This window comes from Pseudorasbora parva, chromosome 8, assembly GCF_024679245.1.
Source record: "Pseudorasbora parva isolate DD20220531a chromosome 8, ASM2467924v1, whole genome shotgun sequence".
Lineage (NCBI taxonomy): Eukaryota > Metazoa > Chordata > Actinopteri > Cypriniformes > Gobionidae > Pseudorasbora > Pseudorasbora parva.
The window spans coordinates 15625570-15645747 of record NC_090179.1 but is presented as its reverse complement, the minus strand read 5'-3'; the positions used below and the strand labels follow the sequence as shown (position 1 = coordinate 15645747).

The window sequence follows — 20178 nt, the reverse complement described above, 5'->3', positions numbered from 1 at the left end:
TTCTTCTCTAAAGGCATGGATTCGACAACCTACGTGCTAGATAAATATTAGCTGATTGTTTCAGAAATATTACATAGATTATCTTGCATCTGATTCAGCACCCACATACACTGACCCCAATGAAATCTGTTTTATGTTCCCCCAAATTCCGTTTATTTTTTCCTAATTCCATTTTTTCCATTTTTATTTTGTTTGTTTTTTCCTTTGAATTTTTTTGGAATCCATTTTAATGGTTAAGTAATCAAAAAGCATGTCTAATTAATTAAAATATACAATTTAAGTTTAACAAAAATAACATGTTTAGTGTGTGTGTGAACCCTGAGTATATGCTCTATACTCAGGGTTCCCTTTCTAAAGGATAGTTCATAGTTCACCCAAAAATGAAAATTTTCTAGCCTGACAAGCCAGACCCACATCAAGATGTTTGGTCTGGAAACTCACCATAGACAGGGCTCAATCCGAGGGGCGGGATAAACGGTTGTCTTTCAAACTCCCTCTGCACGCGATAGGATAGCGCTACCACCAACCAGAGCTACGAAGGTGAAACAGAGCTTGTTGATAGATTAAACATTCACCGTATCCGGTCGGCTAAATTCCGAACACATCTTCCCTTCTTAAGAATGACTTCAGTGCCGTTCTTTGTTCTTTTCTCAGAGAAAAGCTTAACTCCAAGTCTTCCAGAGTCGCGGTCAAAGCTGATTCGAAAGACCGCCGCCGTTCGCCAGTTTCTGTGTTTACTAGAAGCACAGAACTCGGCCGTCGTCATTATGGCCCCGCCCGCCGATTCTATACACGATGTGATTGGCCCATCCAGTTTGAGAGGAATACAGCTCAGACGTGTATTGAGAGTTCCTAGACGACACTTGCGGGCAGATTTAATTTGCTGCCGCTAGGGTGCGTCTAGATTTCTAGGCTAAAAATTTCCATCTCGCGCCGAAAGCGTTCTGAGTGAAGAGTGAGCACGCACCCACTACAAAGTGCACGCCACTTCACATAATCGCCGTCCCCACAGTGTCGAGCACAAACCAGCCGGGCAGCCCATCTCCAAGCTATATTCAGCCCCTTGCTATGCGGGCTGAGGACTTAGATGCCATCCCTGGTACATCAGATTGGGTGTTGAACGTAATAATAAAACAAGGTTACTCGCCACAGTTTACTCACAGACCGTGGTTGAGTCATAGGTGAATAGCAACAGCTATTGCCTTGACAGTGTCTGAATTTAAGCTGTGACATCCTTAAGCTTGGGGCATACTCTGCAAGAACAAAGACATTTATCGTTTCTCAGAGTAGCAATAACAAGAACAATGTTCGTTCTGGCCAGTACATTCCATATTTCACGAGAAAAGCAGGTGCCGATCATCTGCGTTTCTCTGCATTAACCACGCCCACTTTAAATGTATGACCAATCACACAATAGTCCTCGGACACCCGCAAGAAAAAAAGTTCTGCTCAGGCGATGTGTCGAGAACAAGCTGCGAAAACTCCCAAACCAGGGCTGCGAGAACAAAATGACGTCATTTTGTTCTCGCAGCCCTAGGAGCGAGAGCTTTTTTCTCTGTTTTTGCGGAGTATGTTGTAGCCTTTAGAAAACACGGAAAAACATTGTCCTAAATAAACTATGGCTATCAATCAGATTCAGCCATAAATATATGACCCAGAATCAGACCCAGAGGCTGAAATTTAAGCAACCAGCAAGGAGCAGCAGGAACAACAACTACAGCAGGACGTCTCTATGTGGTATGTTCTGTAACTATATATTTGCTAAGCGGCTTGTTTAATGAAGAATGGGAAAAAATCTCGAGATCAAAGTCGAAAGGATTTTAAAGGGTTAGTTCTCCCAAAAATGAAACTGATGTCATTAATGACTCCCCCTAACGTCGTTCCACACCCGTAAGACCTCCGTTCATCTTCAGAACACAGTTTAAGATATTTTAAATTTAGTCCGAGAGATTTCTGTTCCTCCACTGAATGTATGTACGGTGTACGATTCCAGAAAGGTTATAAAAACATCATCAAATTGGTTAGTTAGAATCTCTTGAAGCATCGAAAATACATTTTGGTCTAAAAATAACAAAAACTACGACTTTCAGCATTGTCTTCTCTTCCATGTTTGTTTTCAATCCTCAAATAAAGATTCAAACGGTCATGAATCAGCGGATTGATTCATGATACAGATCACCAATCTCAATTGATTTCAGCAGTTTGACACGCGATCCGAAACATGAATCAATACGCTGATTCGTAACCATTCAAATCTTTGTTTGTGGATTGAAAACAAACACGGAAGAGAAAACAATGCTGAATAAAGTCGTAGTTTTTGTTATGTTTAGACCAAAATATATTTTTGATGCTTCAAGAGATTCTAACTAAGCAACTGATGTTACTTGTTACATACTTGTAGTTTGAAATTGGCCACTAATTTGTAAACGCCAATTTTGGTTTAGCTTGTGTACTTTTCAGCCTAACTGATGCTTCTTTATTAGAGAGCTAACACAGGTGCATCATATACAGTCTTGTGTGTTGAACCATCTGACACGACTTCTCTGGTACAATTTCAAACAATGCTCCATCTACCTTATTGTTTCTCTATTCCTTTATTTTGTATGTTTGATATTTGCATTAGATTTTTTTGTATTGTTACTTACTATAATAAGAAACATTTTACTACATTTAAAAGGTGCATCTTGCTTTAATGTGTATTGAGGAATTCTTGAATAAAGTTGTAACATCATTTAACAGATTTCTTGAAGTGCAAGTGACATGAACATGAGCAGGAACGTCACATTTCACACAGCACCTGTCTTCATCCATCAATGGGTGCATTTACATGCACGTTCTTAAGCCGATGATGCCAATTATTTTTGACACTACAAGGAAATAACCCGGTTTATAAATAGTCATGTAAACGCAGTTAACTTGCGTTGTCAGTTTACTGGTTTGCATGTAAACGGGGAAAACTGGTTATTTCAATAAGCTGATTTTTTGGAGTTATCAGCTTACTGGTGTGCATTTAGAGGCACCCATTGATCATACATTGAGTTATTGTCGACAGCATAATCACCTGACCTGTGTCTTATCTCCTGCTCCCTTAATTACTAATCAGGTGATTATTCGTATTCCTGAATCACTATGGCCCTGTTCACACCGCAAGTCTTAATGCTCAATTCTGATTTTTTTGCTCAGATCTGATATTTTGTTTGGCTGTTCACATTACCTTTTAAAATGTGTCCTATATCTGATTCCAGTGTGAACTGTTTGAGGTTTCAAACTAACCCGCATGTGCAAAAGAACAATATCAATGACATCAGACACAGCGCGCTGTTGCACTAAAGTTCGGGAGGCTATAGAGGAAGCAAAAATGTTTGTGTAATGGAAGCCATAACATTAATGAGCATTTGCTGAAAAAGAGAAGAACGAAAAGAAAGAGAGCAAAATTGGTTATTTTGGCCTTTTGTCACCTTCCTTTGGCACTGAAGTCCCCGTTCTTCCATTTTGTTTGCTATTTTTGTCAAAAACGGAGCGGGTAGGATCCTTTTAGTTTAGCTTGAATTGAAGTATCTCCCCAAATACTAACTAGGTCTAACACCTCCCTCTCCCTCCATTGACTCGCTCCATCGCTGTTCTCCATATCTAGGCACGTTTTTAATGTTACTGTCTGTGTCTGTTGTGTCTAGGGCTAACTCGCCGGCACATAATTGTGACAAATGTCGACATAGATTGACGTAAAAGTCACATCAAATCCGCCTTGGTTGTTCACACTGCGTCCGCTTTGGAAAAAATCAGATCTGGGCTAGATTTGAGTGTTCACACTACCTCTGAAGAGGTCTTACCTGGTCACTTGGCCCCTAAAAAAATCAGATTTGGGCCACTTTTGCCTGCAGTGTGAACGGGGACTAATTTAGGGAATGAAACTGATCTCTAATCAGGTTAGCCTGTTTCTACTAAAACATCTTTTATTTATTGAGAAAGTGACTGACATGGCTATTTTGTGATATTTAAAGAGATTAAGAAGGTCTAGATATGTTGAATCTGCAGCTTTAAAGGGATAGTTCACTCCAAAATGAAAATTGTCATCATGTTCCAAACTTGTACAAGTGTCTTTCTTCCACTGAACATAAATAATATATATATTATAAACATAATATATATTAATGAATGTTGGTAACCAGACAGTTGATATGAATGGCTGCCATCAGCTGTGTTCAGCAGAAGAAAGACACTCGTACAGGTTTGGAACAACTTCAGGGTGAGTAAATGATGACAATTTTCATTTCAGGGTAAACTATCCCTTAAAAAAAAATGTTGTTGAAAAACCTAAACTCTTTTATTATTTAAGATGTTATTTAAATGCTAACTGAGATGTATGTAATGGTTTATGGCAGTAGTTCTCAAACCTGTCCTGGAGTACCACCAGCCCTGCACAGTTTGTATGTCTCCCTCATTTAACACACCTGATTTAACTCATGAGCTCATTAGTAGAGACTGCAAGACCTGACATGGGTGTGTCAGGTATTGAGAGACTGTGCAGGGCTGGTGGCACTCCAGGAGAGGTTTGAGAACCACTGGTTTATGGTAATAGCTCAGAGGTGTTTATTCCTCTTTATGAAGAGTTTAGCTCAACAGGCCTGCCTGAAGTTTCCATTGATCCTAATGACCTTGATCAGCTCCTTCAGGTGGGTTTAATTGGGGCTCGAGATCGGCAGCGTTAATAGATTTTAGAAAACTATAAATATACAGAATTTAACAATATAATAATGATAGTTTGAGTGTTGTGTGTTGAGCAAATTTTTTAAGTGAATTATATTGTGATTTGTTTATTAACATTCTTGAATGTGACTGTATCCATGACAACTAAATGGACTTATTTCATATTAATTTATTATGCTGGTGCAAACATGATATTGAACTAACATCAGTTCATAATGTTGATTCAATGATATTAAAATACATTTTTTATTGAAATCTCAACATTGTTTCAACATTAAATGAGGGTGCGAAAGTGATGTTGAAAGAATACTATTACCATTGATTTGTGGTTAAAATATCAGAATTGCTTCAATATTAACTGAGGGTGCAAGAGTGATGTGTCAATTCAATGTCATAGGCGTTGACTCATCAACTGTCTCAACATTCTTTCAATGGTTACCTTATCTGAGTGTCCCCTTAATGCTGGGTTCATTGGGAAGCTTCCCTGGCGAGCTTTTGCCCTCTCGTTCTAGTCGACATATGTCGTACAGCCAGTACAAGGAAATTCCACCCTTGTTGATGTCTCACATAGGCCCATACTGAAAAAAAAAAAAAAAACTTTCAGAAACTTGAGAGACACGGAAGGAGTATTTTAGGCACAAAAAAATCATCAAGCTGAAAACAACCCGCTCTCTTTTGAAATGTAAGGAATTTAGTATTTATATGGACTGTATATACACTAGCATGACAAACATTTTATGGTGTGTGTATAGAAATAATGTTATACTTTTTTGCCATTGCCAACTTTCATGCTAATAAACATTTATTTATTTTTATTTGAGAAAGAGATCCAGCTGAATCCTATCCAACCCCTAACTATTAATTGGTCTATTAAAATAAGGCTAATTTTACTTGATCAAAATACAGTAAAATAGTCATATGTTAATAATGCATCTTTGCTGAATAAAAATATGAATTTCTTACTATTTAAAATCTCTCTCTCTAGAGGAGAATTTTAAATAGTAAGAATGAATATTTTATATATATATATATATATATATATATATATATATATATATATATATATATATATATATATATATATATAAAAATAAGAGGCTGTATTAATTAATTGAAGATAATTTCCTTTTTGAGAGATAAGAATTTTTTGATTGAAGATAATTTTCCTTTTCCTTTATTTTCCCTTTTTTTTAAATAATACAAGACAGACAACAATTTTAACAATGATGTATATATCTCCCTAAACATATTTAAATAATTTAATAATAATTAGGATATAATTTTCCTATTATTAAAGGGTTAGTTTACCCATAAAAAGAATAATACAAAAAATGTCTTACACAAACGCATCGACTCGGCCTTTATTAACCCCAGCCGTGTGGAGCAGTTATATGATGGATAGATGCACTTTCATGGACCTCAAAAATGACAACCATTATAAAGCTTTGAAGAGACAGGGACATTTTTAATAATAATTGTATTTGTCTGAAAGAGGGATGTCATATTTACCTAGGATGACATACGTGTGAGGAAATAATGGGATCATTTAAATTTTGGGGTGAACTTGCCCTTTAAATTAAATGTGGACGTATTCTTATCATGCCAAGCATATGACACACAGCAAACAATCATGTTATTTACCACCCGAGCAGCACGTTCCCAGGTGCGCAGGATCACTAAACTCGCTCCTCAACCGTGAATAAATCACCATCTGAATGCACAAGTTTTATCACTGAGGTGGCATGCAAATGTATTTTTCACAGACTTCCACGTGAGAAACGTACAGTCCACACACAGTTCTCTTTTAGCCCCAAGCTCCACCCACCCAATTTCAAGCCAATCAGGACTTTCTCACAGGCTTTATTGACTCCACCTGTGCCCAGAGCTCTACATTTTATTTTGCATGTGGCTGTACCAAGCAGAGGGCTGATTTACCACTCACTTTCAGTTGTTTCCGATGTGTGCGTAATTGACCATGTAAGTGCCTTTGTTTGGTATTTGAAGATTCCCTTTTGTTTGATTTTAAGTTTGGCTTAATGTATATTTTAATGCTCTAGTTATTTAAATGTGTATTTGATCCTAATTATTGTGACTAGATGGTCTTGTGTATTACTTTATTGCCTGTAAATTAAATGTAATATTAGTAGTTATCTTTTACTTGCTTTTGGTGTTGTAGTGAAACTAAAGATCTGTATTTTCTTACTTTTGTGTAACACACTTACACTTTCTTGAGTGTAGAATAAAGAGAGATTTTCCTGAGTTGACTAGACTGGACCCGTTCTTACTGACAGCCCCACTGGCTTCAAGCTACCTACTGAAACATACTCCTTTTCAAGCAATGAAGGAGACCACTTTAAATTGGTGGATGGGTGGGAAGCCGTTCTGCACCTTCCAGCTCCACTAAGAATCCCACTAGAATGGACATGGGGCTAGCTCACACACCTGGCAGGGTGTCTTGTTCTGTGTCTGTGGTGGGCTCAAACTCAATGGAGAGCATGGGTTCTAGCTATAGCTTTTGCGGATTAGGGGCAGGTATAGGGTTGGAACAGCATGCTTAGCGAGGGGCACCTGCCTGGACCTCCTCCACAGCGTGTACTCAATGTGGTGGAGTAACCGGCAACATTGACATTATCTGAAGAATCATTGTCAAGCCCACTCCAATGATCTCCCAATGTGAGACCAATCAAAAAAATCTTCAGTTAAGTCCACCCTGATACAGAGATAGGAACTGGTTCTCGGGGTGGATGACGTTCACTGCTTTTTGGGTCTGGTATTCTGACACGGTGCTGACAGGCAAGGAGAGGGTGAGGAGAGGTGGATCTACTAGGAGCTGTACTTGTATAAGAAACAAAAAAGATAATCCAAGGCAGTAAACACAGGAGCAAAAATTATTATTATTATTATTTTTTTAAACGGACAATACCAGATAAAGCAACTAAACTTAAAAAAAAAAAAAAATGTATATGAGAGCGTGGAGCACAACCTAATGCAGGGTTAATTGTAAAGCATGGTTTAACACTTTTGGATTTACAGCCAAAGTTGGACACAACTTTGTGGATTTACTAGTTTCCATAACATTATTTAGAGAGAGAATTTGCGCCAAAATTAAATCTTTGCAAGATATCAATGAACATTTATTTAACTGTCGCAAGTAAAGTAAATTTCTTAAGTCTGTTTTTTTGTGCATTTAAAATAAGACAAATGATATCATTGTAATCTCGTATTTTTTATTTAACAGTCAAGCTCTTTAATGCTGATCTAACAGCAGAAGACGCCAGCCGGGTTTAAACCCCAGTTGCAGATGGCGTGCGTTGCAACCATAGACTGTAAAAAAAAAAAAAAAAATGGTTGTAACACTGCGTTGCAACGAGCCCCTCTTAGAACTACGCTAAATTATTTTGAGAAACCATGAGAAAAGGGTGAATAAAGACTCAATATTCAGAAATGATTGATTATTATTATGTTTTGAACTATGCTGTATTCAGCTTTGTGTTTGTTGTCAAACTCAAAAATTAGTGTATTTTTCAATGTAAAAATGCCATTATTTAAATTTCTATATATTTTTTGGGGGGATTATATCATACCAGAAACAATAAGATTATTATGTGTGTTTGTCAAATGGTGGACATTTGAACTTGGAAATAAATGTCAGACTTTATAACTGTTAAATTTGATTTTCCGCATATATTTCCTTGTCCGCTGTAGAGTAGCTAATGCAGGGTGTCTTGTGAGAGGTTGTTAAGCCAGCCTATCAGAATTTAGCAGTCTCATCTGATTGGCTGGATTTATGTCACGATGAGTTGTGTTGAGCAAGCGGGCCGTCGAGCGCGTGTGAGCGGGTATCGGAGTGCAAGCAAACGAGACGTTGAAGTATAACGTCGGCGCACATCCCAATAAGCTTATTTTAAATGCAAAATAGATTTTGGTTTCGCTCGAAATACTTTCTTATTTGCGAGACGAACATTTCTCCGCAAAACTCTGTTCGCGCAGAATCGTGACAGAAGTAACGCCACACTACCATGCTGTAACCCTGGTAGGAGGAAATATTAACTCTAACTCGATTCTGCTTCTCTGTTTGAGATCAGGCCATTTAAACTCTTGGAAAGTGTTCAGTGATCCAGTAAGCAAATTCATTCAAAAAGTCCATAACAGCACTAATGTAAAGAAGTCCAGGCTAACTGCATCAGAGAGAATAGAGCCTTACATTGTGTTTTAAGTGAATTATTTATTCAGTGTGCTTGCTTTAAAACATGAGCTCTCTAGTATTCTGGGATTTGTTTCTGAAGAGCGCATTTGAAAAAAAAAATGCAGAACAGTCTTGTTCATTGTAGTTGCTCTGTACACACACTATACACTGCATATTCTGTAAAGTTCTGTAGTGCTTAGGTGGGTCTAAATGTATTATATAATAGAATTATATGGACTTCTTATATTTGGTGTCATTTTGGAGTCTCTAATAATCCTTGAATCTTGCAGAAAATATATACTAAATACAAATACAAACACAAATACCGTTTTGTGAGAATCACACTTCAGTCTGATCATTTACTTTCGATAGCCTATATCAAATTATGACACAATGAATGTATTTAATGAGATGAATGGCTTTTATTATTCATTTAACGATAAGTAGGTGATTTAAAAATAATTGTTTTAAGCTTACAAATGGCTTTTTATTAACTTGCCATATAGATGCTCTTTATTCAAAGTGTTATGGTACACTAAACACTCCTTTGTCGAGACACTTCTGTCACTAGCTCTTGAGATAAATGGCATATTCAGAGGCACAACTGTTATATTACGGTGATGTCTTTACAATTTTTGGTTGGTTAGTCTACTATCCAACTCCTCTTTATTTTCAAATGATCTCACTCTGTTTAACTTCTCACATTTACTCTTGAACAGTTAAGAGTCTGTTAAAAGACTCGTATCATTTGCATGTATCAAACTTGCATATGCTTTGTTTCTCTTTGTTGTATTTTGTTGTGATGTTGCTTGTTAACCAGTGGTTCTTTCTGAACTGTGTGTGTTTACAGGTGTGTGAGAGTTGCTTGTTGCAGTCGTCTGCGGTTTATGTGGTTTGCTCTGATGGTCCTGACTGTCCTCTGTGTGGCGCTGCAGATGCTGGGAGTGGTCCACCAGGCCAGGTTGAGCAAGATTTTTGAAAATTGCATAGTGAATTCCAAGGGGGTAATCTAGCGCTCGGAAAGCGTTCCACCCATAGGGCCATTGCTAACCAAGCCATCACCTGCTGTTAGCATCCCATTGACTCCCATTCATTTTTGAGTCACTTTGACAGTGAATAACTTTACATCTGAGGCGTTTAAAGACTCCGTTTGTCCATTGTTTGTTTCTAAAGAAACACGACAATGCATAAAAGACTCCATTACCTTGTATCTTACACTATCGCCCCGTAGAAGCTGTTTTTGTAAAAATAGGCTAAAGATTGCGTTATAACCAATGCGACTCTGTCGCACAGTAAAGAAATTACCGTATAGACAGGAGGAGACGCTCAGAAGCAATCTATTACTGTCTATGAGACAGTCAGGGGGACGTGGAGACATAAAGTCTGATAAAGTCAAGGGGGAAGAATAGTGAGCCACAAGCAACGGGACAAACATTTAAACAACGGGATTCAGATTTTACTTTCCACATCTACTAGAAGACCTACAGCTGTCAGACAGGTTGCTCACGTCACATCTACGTCGTCAAGCTTAGTCTGAGCCTGCGCAGTTCGCTCAGCCATCAGGAAGTGAGTGCTTCTAATTGACTTCATTTTCCGTTGTGTTACTGTTGAAGTCTATGGGAACACTATGTCCATTTATTTTACTGTCTATGGTGAATTCCCTCGTTCGTGCTGAAACAATGAAAATCACTTGATTCCTCTTACTGCACATGCATACAATATAATAAAAGTAATGCGGTTACTATAATAAAGTAATTGAATTAGTTACTCTACTTATTACATTTTAAATAATAAGTAGAAAATTGAAAAAAATAAGTAGAAAAGAGTAAATTGTAATCTGTAACCGATAACATTTCCAAAGTAACATTCCCAACACTGATAATAATAAACTTTATTTATATAGCACTTTTAAAGCTACATAGCACAAAGTGCTTTACAAAAGGTAAAAAAGGCATGAAGAGCTTTACAAAAAATACAAACCAGCATGTGTAATAAAACAAACACAAAATGCTACATAAGACTAAAGGCCCGAAACACGCACAAAGTAATAAGTCACAAAGTAATAAAAGTAAGTAAAGTTTTAAATGACTTAAAAAACAAACATCAACCACTGGCGGGCTATTTCACACCAGTGGAGCCTTCACTGTAAAAGCTCTGTCACCTTTTGTTCAATATCTGGATCTTATAAACCATTCCAATAAACCATGAGTAGAAGAAGGTTAAGGTTTCATAAGGTCAGCTAAATACTTAGGGACCAAACCATGAGGTGCTTATATGTCATTGATAATATCTTAAAATCAACATGGTAATGAACTGGTAACCAATGTAATAAAGCTAAACCTGGAGTAATATGATTAAAAGACCCAGTTTGTGGCAGTTATTTAGCAGCTGCATTTTTTACTCATTGAAACGGTGTCTCAATGTGGACAGAAGGCCACAGTGTAGAGAAAAAGATTTAGCCTTAAACAGATGGAGACTTTTCAACTCAGATTTAATAGCTTGAAATGAATGATATGTCCATTAAAAACAATATATAGGGCATTAAATATTACTGATTTGTGTAGGTTTTATTTGGGTCAATATCTGATTTACTCTCTCCCCCTCTCAGGAGCTCCAAGGATTTGAAACTTGTAAGTGAACAGCTTGTCAGAATTTCTGCAGACATCTCTAGCCCTGTGAGACACAACGACTGGGAAAACCTAGGAAAACGTTGGTCTGTCTCAGCAGCCATTGTTGAGGGGCCAGTCAACCAGCACCGTTTCATGCAGGGAAGAGACGAGAGCGTAAACCCGGGTTCAGAAGGGGAGAGGAACCAAGTCTCGGAGGTTGCAAGAAAAAAACTTTCTAGCATTACCAAAGCAGTTCCAGCAATAGAGGCAAACAAACTCTTGCTTGACGAAGAAGTGGCTAAAGGAGTTCAGCAGCCGATTATCACCAAAAATAGCCCTGAAATTCAAAAACCACCACTCTCTGATTCTGATAAATATACAGTAAAATCAGAAGCTGTCACCTGTCAACCCAAAAACCACGTTGTCTTCCTCAAGACGCACAAGACTGCCAGCAGCACTATATTGAACATTCTCTATCGTTATGGGGACACCCATAACTTGACATTTGCCTTGCCACTGAACATGCACAGCCAGTTATTTTACCCAGCATTCTTTGCAGCGCACTTTGTGGAGGGTGTCAGGACTCGCAGCGTGAAAGAGTTCCACATTCTGTGCAATCATATGAGGTTCAGCTCACAAGAGGTTAGTCTGAGAGCACATTACTTCCAAGTGAGAGATGTACCAAAGCATGCAACCTAAAGTTGTTACAGGATTAGATGAATAAAATGATTTGTGGTATTAATAGTGAAGGGTTTGAACAGAAGCCCTAGAATGCTGTGGATTGGAGGGAAAAATTTGTAAAATAAATATTTCATAATATAATATAAATATGGATTAATAAATGGAGAGAATGTAGTCATTGCATTTTATTTGGAGTCGGTCTGTTTTTTGCAGTACAATGTAAAAACATATGCAGTGCATATGGCTATTTTTAAATATTTAAATAAATAAAAAAATAGCGTTATGTGAGATTTTAACCTATTGATGCAAGAGAACAGAGATTCCAAATAAAAAGTAATGGCTTTTTATATATACATATACAGCACTTTATTATATATACATTATACACCAATCAATCATAATATTATGACCTGTTCTTAATATTGTGTCGGACCTCCTTTTGCCAAAGCAGCCCTGACCCATTGAGGCATGGACTCCACTAGACCCCTGAAGGTGTGCTGTGGTATCTAGAACCAAGATGTTAGCAGCAGATCTGTTAAGTCCTGTAAGTTGCGTGGTGGGGCCTCCATGGATCTGACTTGTTTGTTCAGCACATCCCACAGATGCTCGATTGGATTGAGATCTGGGAAGTTTGGAGACCATGTCAAAACCTCGAAATTGTTGTTCTACTTAAAACATTCCTGAACAATTTTTGCTTTGTGGCAGGACACATTATCCTGCTGAAAGAGGCCACCGCCACCAGGGAATACCGTTTTCATGAACGGGTGTACATGGTCTACAACAATTTTTAGGTAGGTGATACGTGTCAAAGTAACATCCACATAGATGGCAGGACCCAAGGTTTCCCAGCAGAACATTGCCCAAAGCATCAAACTTCCTCCACCGGCTTGCCTTCTTCCCATAGTGTATCCTGGTGCCATGTGATCCCCAGGTAAGGGATGCCCCCACACCTTGCCATCCAGGCCACCACCTTCAATTGCTCTGTGGTCCAGCGCTGATGCTTACGTGCCCACTGTTGGCGCTTTCGGCAGTGGACAGGGGTCAGCATGGGCACCCTGACTGGTCTGTGGCTATGCAGCCCCATATGCAACGAACTGCGTTGCAATGTGTATTATAACACCTTTCTATTAGAACCTGCATTCACTTCTTGAGCAATTTGAGCTAGAGTAGCTTGTCTGTTTGATCAAACCACATGGACCAGCCTCACTTCTCACACGCATCAATGAGCCTTGGCCACCCATGAGCCTGTCGCCGGTTCACGACCACTTTTGATAGACACTGACCACTGTAGACTGTGAACACCCCACAAGAGCTGCAGTTTTCGAGATGCTCTGACCCAATTGTCTAGCCATCACAATTTGGCCCTTGTCAAACTCGCTCAAATCCTTATGCTTGCCAATTTTTTTTCTGCTTCTAACACATTAACTTCACTTGTTGCCTAAATTATCCCACGCACTAACGTGCCATGATGAGTGTTATTCACTTAAACTGTTATGCCTGATTGGTGTGTGTGTGTGTGTGTGTATATCTATATATATATCTATATATATATATATATATATATATATATATATATATATATATATATATATATATATATATATATATATATATATATATATATATATATATATATATCTTTGCAAATGTATCAACGATAAAAACGCACAAATCACATGCCTTTACTCATTACTTTGTTGAAGCACCTCTGGCACCAATTACAGCCTCAAGTCTGCTTGGCACACCTGTTTTTGGGCAGTTTCGATCCTGACTAGTCTCACAGTTTCTGCTGCTGAAAAAAAGGCAGTGAATAGAGGGAATGCATCGTCACTTTCCCCGCCGGAACACGCCCCGGGGCTGAGTGACAGAAGAGCTGCTGCGTGACAAGTTAATAGAGGAAAACGCGAGTAGAGCAAACGGTTATTAGTTTAAAATAAAGGTTAGGCTCGATATAGTGTTCCTTACAACTTACCAAAGATTCAGTGATCCATGGATAATGACACGCAGTCAGGAATCGTGTTTTCCTGACATTATTATGAGCCTGATTTCGACATGATTATTTATATCTGATCAGTCATCACATTTTTCAGGTGAATCCTGCATGTATATGTGGATGGGTCAGTCTATTGATGCGTGTAGGTGGTTGCTTGTCACGAATGGAAAACAAAAGTTGTATTCCAATTCTGAATATATTATAGACCTATTAATAAAAAATAAACAATAATTATATTGGCCAGACAGCGCACCGAGTGTAATCACTAAAAGCTGTCACTCATTCAATAAACGCAATCTCACAGATTTCCGAAGTGAAGCTGGTATACAATAAATGGTAACACTTTATTTCGATGGTCCACTTTAGACATTCTACTAACTATAAGTAACTTTGCAACTACATGTCAACTAACTGTCATTAGAGTATTAGTAGACTGTCTGATTCATATTTACTAAAACTTTTTGTCAGTCCCCCAACAGACATTCTACTGACTATAAGCAACTTGGCAACTACAATACAACTTATTCTACAAACCCGAACCCTAACACCTAACCATAACCTATCAGTCTACTGACAGTCTACTAATACTCTAATGACAGTTAGCTGACATGTAGTTGCAAAGTTATTTATAGTTAGTAGAATGTCTAAAGTGGACTATCGAAATAGTGTAACCCAATAAATATCCTATTTTCAAGATGTCTGCACTTATAGAGACGCGCTTGGACAAACACTCGAGAGTGTGTGATGCGGTGAGTGGATTCCAAGTTCAACACCTGTGATTGGCCAACTGCATTGTAGATATCTACAAACATGTCTGTGATTGGCTACATTACTCACTGAGGCGAAAACACATAGGAAATGTAATCATTTGACGAGTAAAAATACACATATACACTGGATCATTTGCTAGCTTCTTTTCGCTAGTGATATGCTATTATTACGAATTCCTTACAGAGGATTACATATACTTGACAAGCAGTTATGGGCAGCGTTTCCCTCTAAAAGCAGAAGCAGCAGCAGGTTGGCTATGGTTTGAGTGAGAAAATTACAAGCTATTATCAAGTTTGTCTCTAGCGCGGAGCAGCGATGTCCAACGGGTCCGTGGACAAGCCTCCCCTACCCCCTCCTCTGGCGCGGGCCTGGTTTTGTGTGTTTTCTCTGCATTCACGCTGTAAACCAATACTGCCTCTCAGTCTATTTGCCACTCAGCGGGGCGTAATCGCAGTCGCTCCAGCTGACGGTGACGTCACGTGCATTCCCTCTATACTTGTTTTCATGTGATTTTGGCGTTTTATGTTTAATACACGTGCAAAGATTTCAAACATTGTCATTGTGTTTGTAGAATTGAGGGAAAATTAATGAATTAAATCCATTTTAGAATAACGCTGTAACATGAAAGTGTGGAAGAAGTAAAGCACTGTGGATTCTTTCTGGTTGCACGGTATAGTTTTGGTATTGGGTAGGAGTAAGGGATGTAGAATATAGTCATGCAGAATAAGGCATTAATATGTGCTTTTTCAGTACTAATAAAGAGCCAATATCCTAGTAATATGCATGCTTATAAGTAAATAAAAATAACAAGAACTGGTCCCTAAAGTGTTACCTTAATATCTAATAAAGGTTGGTTTAAAGCACTTAATGCCATTTTCTGAGACCTAATCTAAAGTGATTAGCTATTTACTTTTATTAAATTGTTAACAAAGCATTATATATTTAAATAACTATTTACATATGAGCTAATTAAACAATAATTTGTTAATTATAGTAACAATGAATAAAGAACTCACTATTTTTATATTTAGTTTAATCTATTGACTACAGTTTATAAACTATGAATTAACAAGCTTTATCGTTTGATTTCACTTTTTATTTGTATTCTGAATGTATAATGTTATATTAATTTGGCCTTATATTTAGTTGGTTAAACATTTACCATAATGCACCTTTTTGAGGTGAATAAGGGTGCGTTCACACTTGTAGTTCGGTTAGTTTGGTTCGTTTGGTCCGGACCAAAAAACACAAAATAATAGTCCTGGTCCGCTTAGCGTTCACACGGGCATTTTTAACAGCGAACCTAAAGTTACCGAACCAAAGGCACAGGGAGACGCTCACAACCTGATTGGTCGGCTTAAATGACGAAGGAGCTCGCTTACCGAACATTTAAAACAATGCTGTGTGCGGATTACACGCGCTGGCATTTTATGCGTGTACATATGGCATTATTTTTTACCAGAGAACTCATGAAGACCTCATGAAATGTTCAAAACGCTGTGTGCTGGATTAAACGTGATCATTTTATGCGTGTACATGTGGCATTATTCTTACCCGCTGAGAACTCATGAAGAGCTCATAAAATGTTCAAAACATTCAAAACAGCAGAAGGATTTCCTCCGTTGTGCAGAAAAGAGACGGCCGTTCTGTCGTCTGTACCTGCTAATAATGGGCAACACAGGAACTTTGATGAGAAGAGCCAGGTATGCTTTTTGTGTGTTTTTTCTAGCATTTTCGAAACATGCTCGTCTGACCAAATATTGATGAGGCTCTTCCTCGTTGCTCCACGTTTGCCCTCTAACGTTAAAGTTACTCATTTTGGATAACGTACACCGATCATTCCGCGTCTTCAAATCAGCTGGATTATGCGTCTCATCTTGTGACATTACGTCCGGTTTTTGGTCCGTTTACATGTCTTTGGTCCGTGTTGCGTTCATATATAAATCGAACCGCACCAGAGTTCGTTTGGAAGCGGACCGAGACCCATCTTTTTAGCGGTCTCGGTCCGCTTGTTTGGTGTGCACCAGGGTTCGGATGGCAGCATTCACATATGTTCAAATGAACCGCACTAACCGAGCAACCGCACCAGGGTTCGTTTTAATCGAATCAAACATGACAAGTGTGAATGCACCCTAAGTTTGCAATTTTGTCAAGACTTGCTGTGGTGTGAATGCAATCATGAATGTGCGTATACCACTTAGCAAGCTCATTTGAAACAACTGAGTATTTTAATTTTCAAGAGGAAGACGAAGAACCCAGTGCTCGATGGAGGTATGCAGGTGTAGATCCAAATGATTTAGATCAGTGGTTCCCAAACCTGTCCTGGAGGACCCCCAGCACTGCACATTTTGTATGTCTCCCTAATCAGACACACCCACTTCAGGTCTTGCCATCTCTACTAATGAGCTGATGAGTTGGATCAGGTGTGTCTGATGAGGGAAACATGCAAAATGTGCAGTGCTGGGGGTCCTCCAGGACAGGTTTGGGAACCACTGATTTAGATGACCAAGCACTGATTGCATTCTGTGATGGAACTGCTTTAGTCGAATCTGAGACAAAGGCAAAATTTTTATTTGAGAGGGCAAAATTTCATCAAATTGTAGATTTATTTTATTGGTAGGTTAGTCATAAACTGTGTTGGAAATAAAAACACAAACAAAACAAAAAAACGTACTATCCATAAGTTCATATTGTCTTTATATGTTTCTGACATTTAGGTGAGAAAGTTGATGCCTGAGAACACATTCTTCTTCTCAATTCTTCGGAATCCTGTGGCAATGATGGAATCCCTGTTTGTTTACTACAAAGCTATCCCAGCATTCCGTGTTGTCAAAAGCCTCGAAGAGTTCTTTAACCAGGATGGGCTGAGCTACAATGCTTCTGTGCCTGGTAACCAATATGCACGTAACATCTTAACCTTTGACTTTGGTCTGGATAATAGAGCACCTGAGACCGCCTCAGAGCTGGCCAAGCGTAGTTCAGAGGTTATCGCTACCGTGGAGCGTGACTTTCAACTGATCCTCATCTCAGAGTATTTCGATGAATCACTGGTGCTTCTAAAACACGTCCTCTGCTGGTCTCTAGATGATGTTTCGTCTTTCCGCCTCAACAGTCGCAGTGAACACTCTCGCCGACCCTTGAGCGCAGAGACAGCAGAGCGGATAAAACAGTGGAATTCACTAGACTGGCGATTGTACCAGTACTTTAATGCCACTTTCTGGAAACGCATAGAATCTACACTTGGGCAAACGAAGCTCCAACGGGAAGTAGAGCTTCTGAGGGCAAAGAGGATGAAGCTTGAGCAAATGTGCTTACAGGGAGGAGGGGCAGTGGATCCTGGGCAGGTCAAGGATTCATCATTAAAGCCGTTTCAGTATGGTGCAGCAGTTATTCAAGGTTATAACCTCCGACTGGAGTTAAATAATGACACTCGTCAGCTCTGTCAGCGGCTGATCACACCTGAACTGCAGTACACATCGGCCTTGTACACCAAACAGTTCCCTCAGCTGGCGGCAGCACGTGCAGTTGCTGCAAAAAAGATTGCAGCCTCCAGAAACATTGCAACACACAGAACTGTTAAGCGCAATATTGAGACAAACGTGCACAAAGCAGTGACAAATAATACCTCGCATAACAATACAAATACAGCAATTTCAGCTGAACCTAGCTAAAACGTTGTTCATAGTGAGAGATGAGACTATTTTGATGTGCACAGTGTAACAAAAGAGTATAAAATAAAGGGAAAAAATGAAACTCATAAACATACCACACACAAAAAAACACATAAACTCAAACATGCGTAAGGAACCAAATGAGATAAAACCAATGATGTGAACGCAGAACAGATTTAGTTAAAGGAGCAGTCAGAAATCGTTCACCTTAATTTTAATATCAAAATAAACAACCAGCAAAAGTGAAAGTTAAGCAGCAGCCCCTCACGGACTACTGCCGCATATAAACAGCATAAAACATAAAACGCTAAATAAATGGTCCAAGCCTGGTCCTTCACTGTCGTCACTCCTAATTTTTTCTCCCGGATCGCCTTACGTGAGACTCGAGACGGGTGTGGTGAGGAGGTGACACTCATTAGCAATCGTTCCACTGGCCTTGCTCTGTTCCCACAGCTCTCGGCCTCGCAGAGCTTGCCACGTGAAGGTTTTTGCTGGCAAAAAAAGTCCATTGGCTGTTGTTGTTAGTGTAGCGACGTCTGGAGCATAGCTCACACACAAGTCACTTTCAAACCAAGATGCTTTCTGTCTGGCAACATGGGAGAAATCTGCATTTTCAGCCTCACTGAATCGACTCCTGATCACATAGATTCCAGTTTGAAATAACTGGAATCAAATTACGCAAAATTTCTCAGACTAACGCACACTGCTGTCCCAAGCTTGGGACGGGGTCCAGTGCGAGTTAGAGGAAGCGGGGCCCCCTTGTCCGGTTCTTTTGTGTTCACCACGGAGCCTTTGCACCATCACCTTTACAAACAATTGCAGTTCTTTTCAGTTCAAATGTATTGGTTCAATGCTGTGAACAAGTTCCTCCTTGAGGACTGCACACATTAAACGTACGGGACCAGTGTTCGATTCACAAACCAAAGACTCATATGAGACGGTTCTTTTTTAGTGAACCAAAAGCATATAATGCAGCCAGTTTAATCTGGTTGTTAAACAAATAAATTTAATGAGCAGGTTCTTTTTAGTGAATCAAAAATATATAGTGCTGTCGGTTTAGGCTAGCACCCGAAACTAAAGAGTCAGTTCTTTTAATGAATTTAATGAAAAAAAAAAAACAAGTTTGACAAGTTATTATTACGTTCCGTGATGCCGTATTGAAATGAAGCAAGGTCTGCTTCAGTATCGTTACTGAATGATGACAGTAGACGCGTTTCCAATGGAAAATACGGTCAATGGAAACGAGTCATTTTCGCAAAACCTTTTTATGTTTGCATGAAGTGTTTTTTTTTCTGCCAATTGGAAAAGGAATATTTTGTGGAATAATCTGCAATAAAAAGTAGGAATATATATATATATATATATATATATATATATATATATATATATATATATATATATATATATATATATATAATTTTACGCATTTGCAGATCACCTGGTGCAGGTAAAAGTTTTTTTGTTTTGTTTTTTTTGACGTGGTATGACATGGTATGTCTAAAAAATGTGTTATTTATTAAAATACAAGAATTTATGGAAATACTGATGCTAAACAAAGAA

The 20178-nt window shown here is 38.6% G+C and overlaps 1 protein-coding gene across 2 annotated transcripts in view; it reads left to right on the top strand.

The window, feature by feature from the left end:
- gal3st2 (galactose-3-O-sulfotransferase 2) overlaps positions 1 to 19813 on the top strand; it is a 29403-nt gene extending 9590 nt beyond the window's left edge. The window contains exons 1-4 of one of the 2 annotated variants that reach the window (XM_067450200.1): positions 6612 to 6684; positions 9744 to 9854; positions 11502 to 12144; positions 17665 to 19813. In XM_067450200.1, the coding sequence (XP_067306301.1) occupies positions 6683 to 6684; positions 9744 to 9854; positions 11502 to 12144; positions 17665 to 18618 (1710 nt within the window). In that variant the 5' untranslated portion in view covers positions 6612 to 6682 and the 3' untranslated portion in view covers positions 18619 to 19813. Of the gene's footprint in view, positions 1 to 6611; positions 6685 to 9743; positions 9855 to 11501; positions 12145 to 17664 lie in introns of those variants that run through there. The other variant, XM_067450199.1, reaches the window with a different exon arrangement.
- The last annotated feature ends 365 nt before the right edge of the window (positions 19814 to 20178 follow it).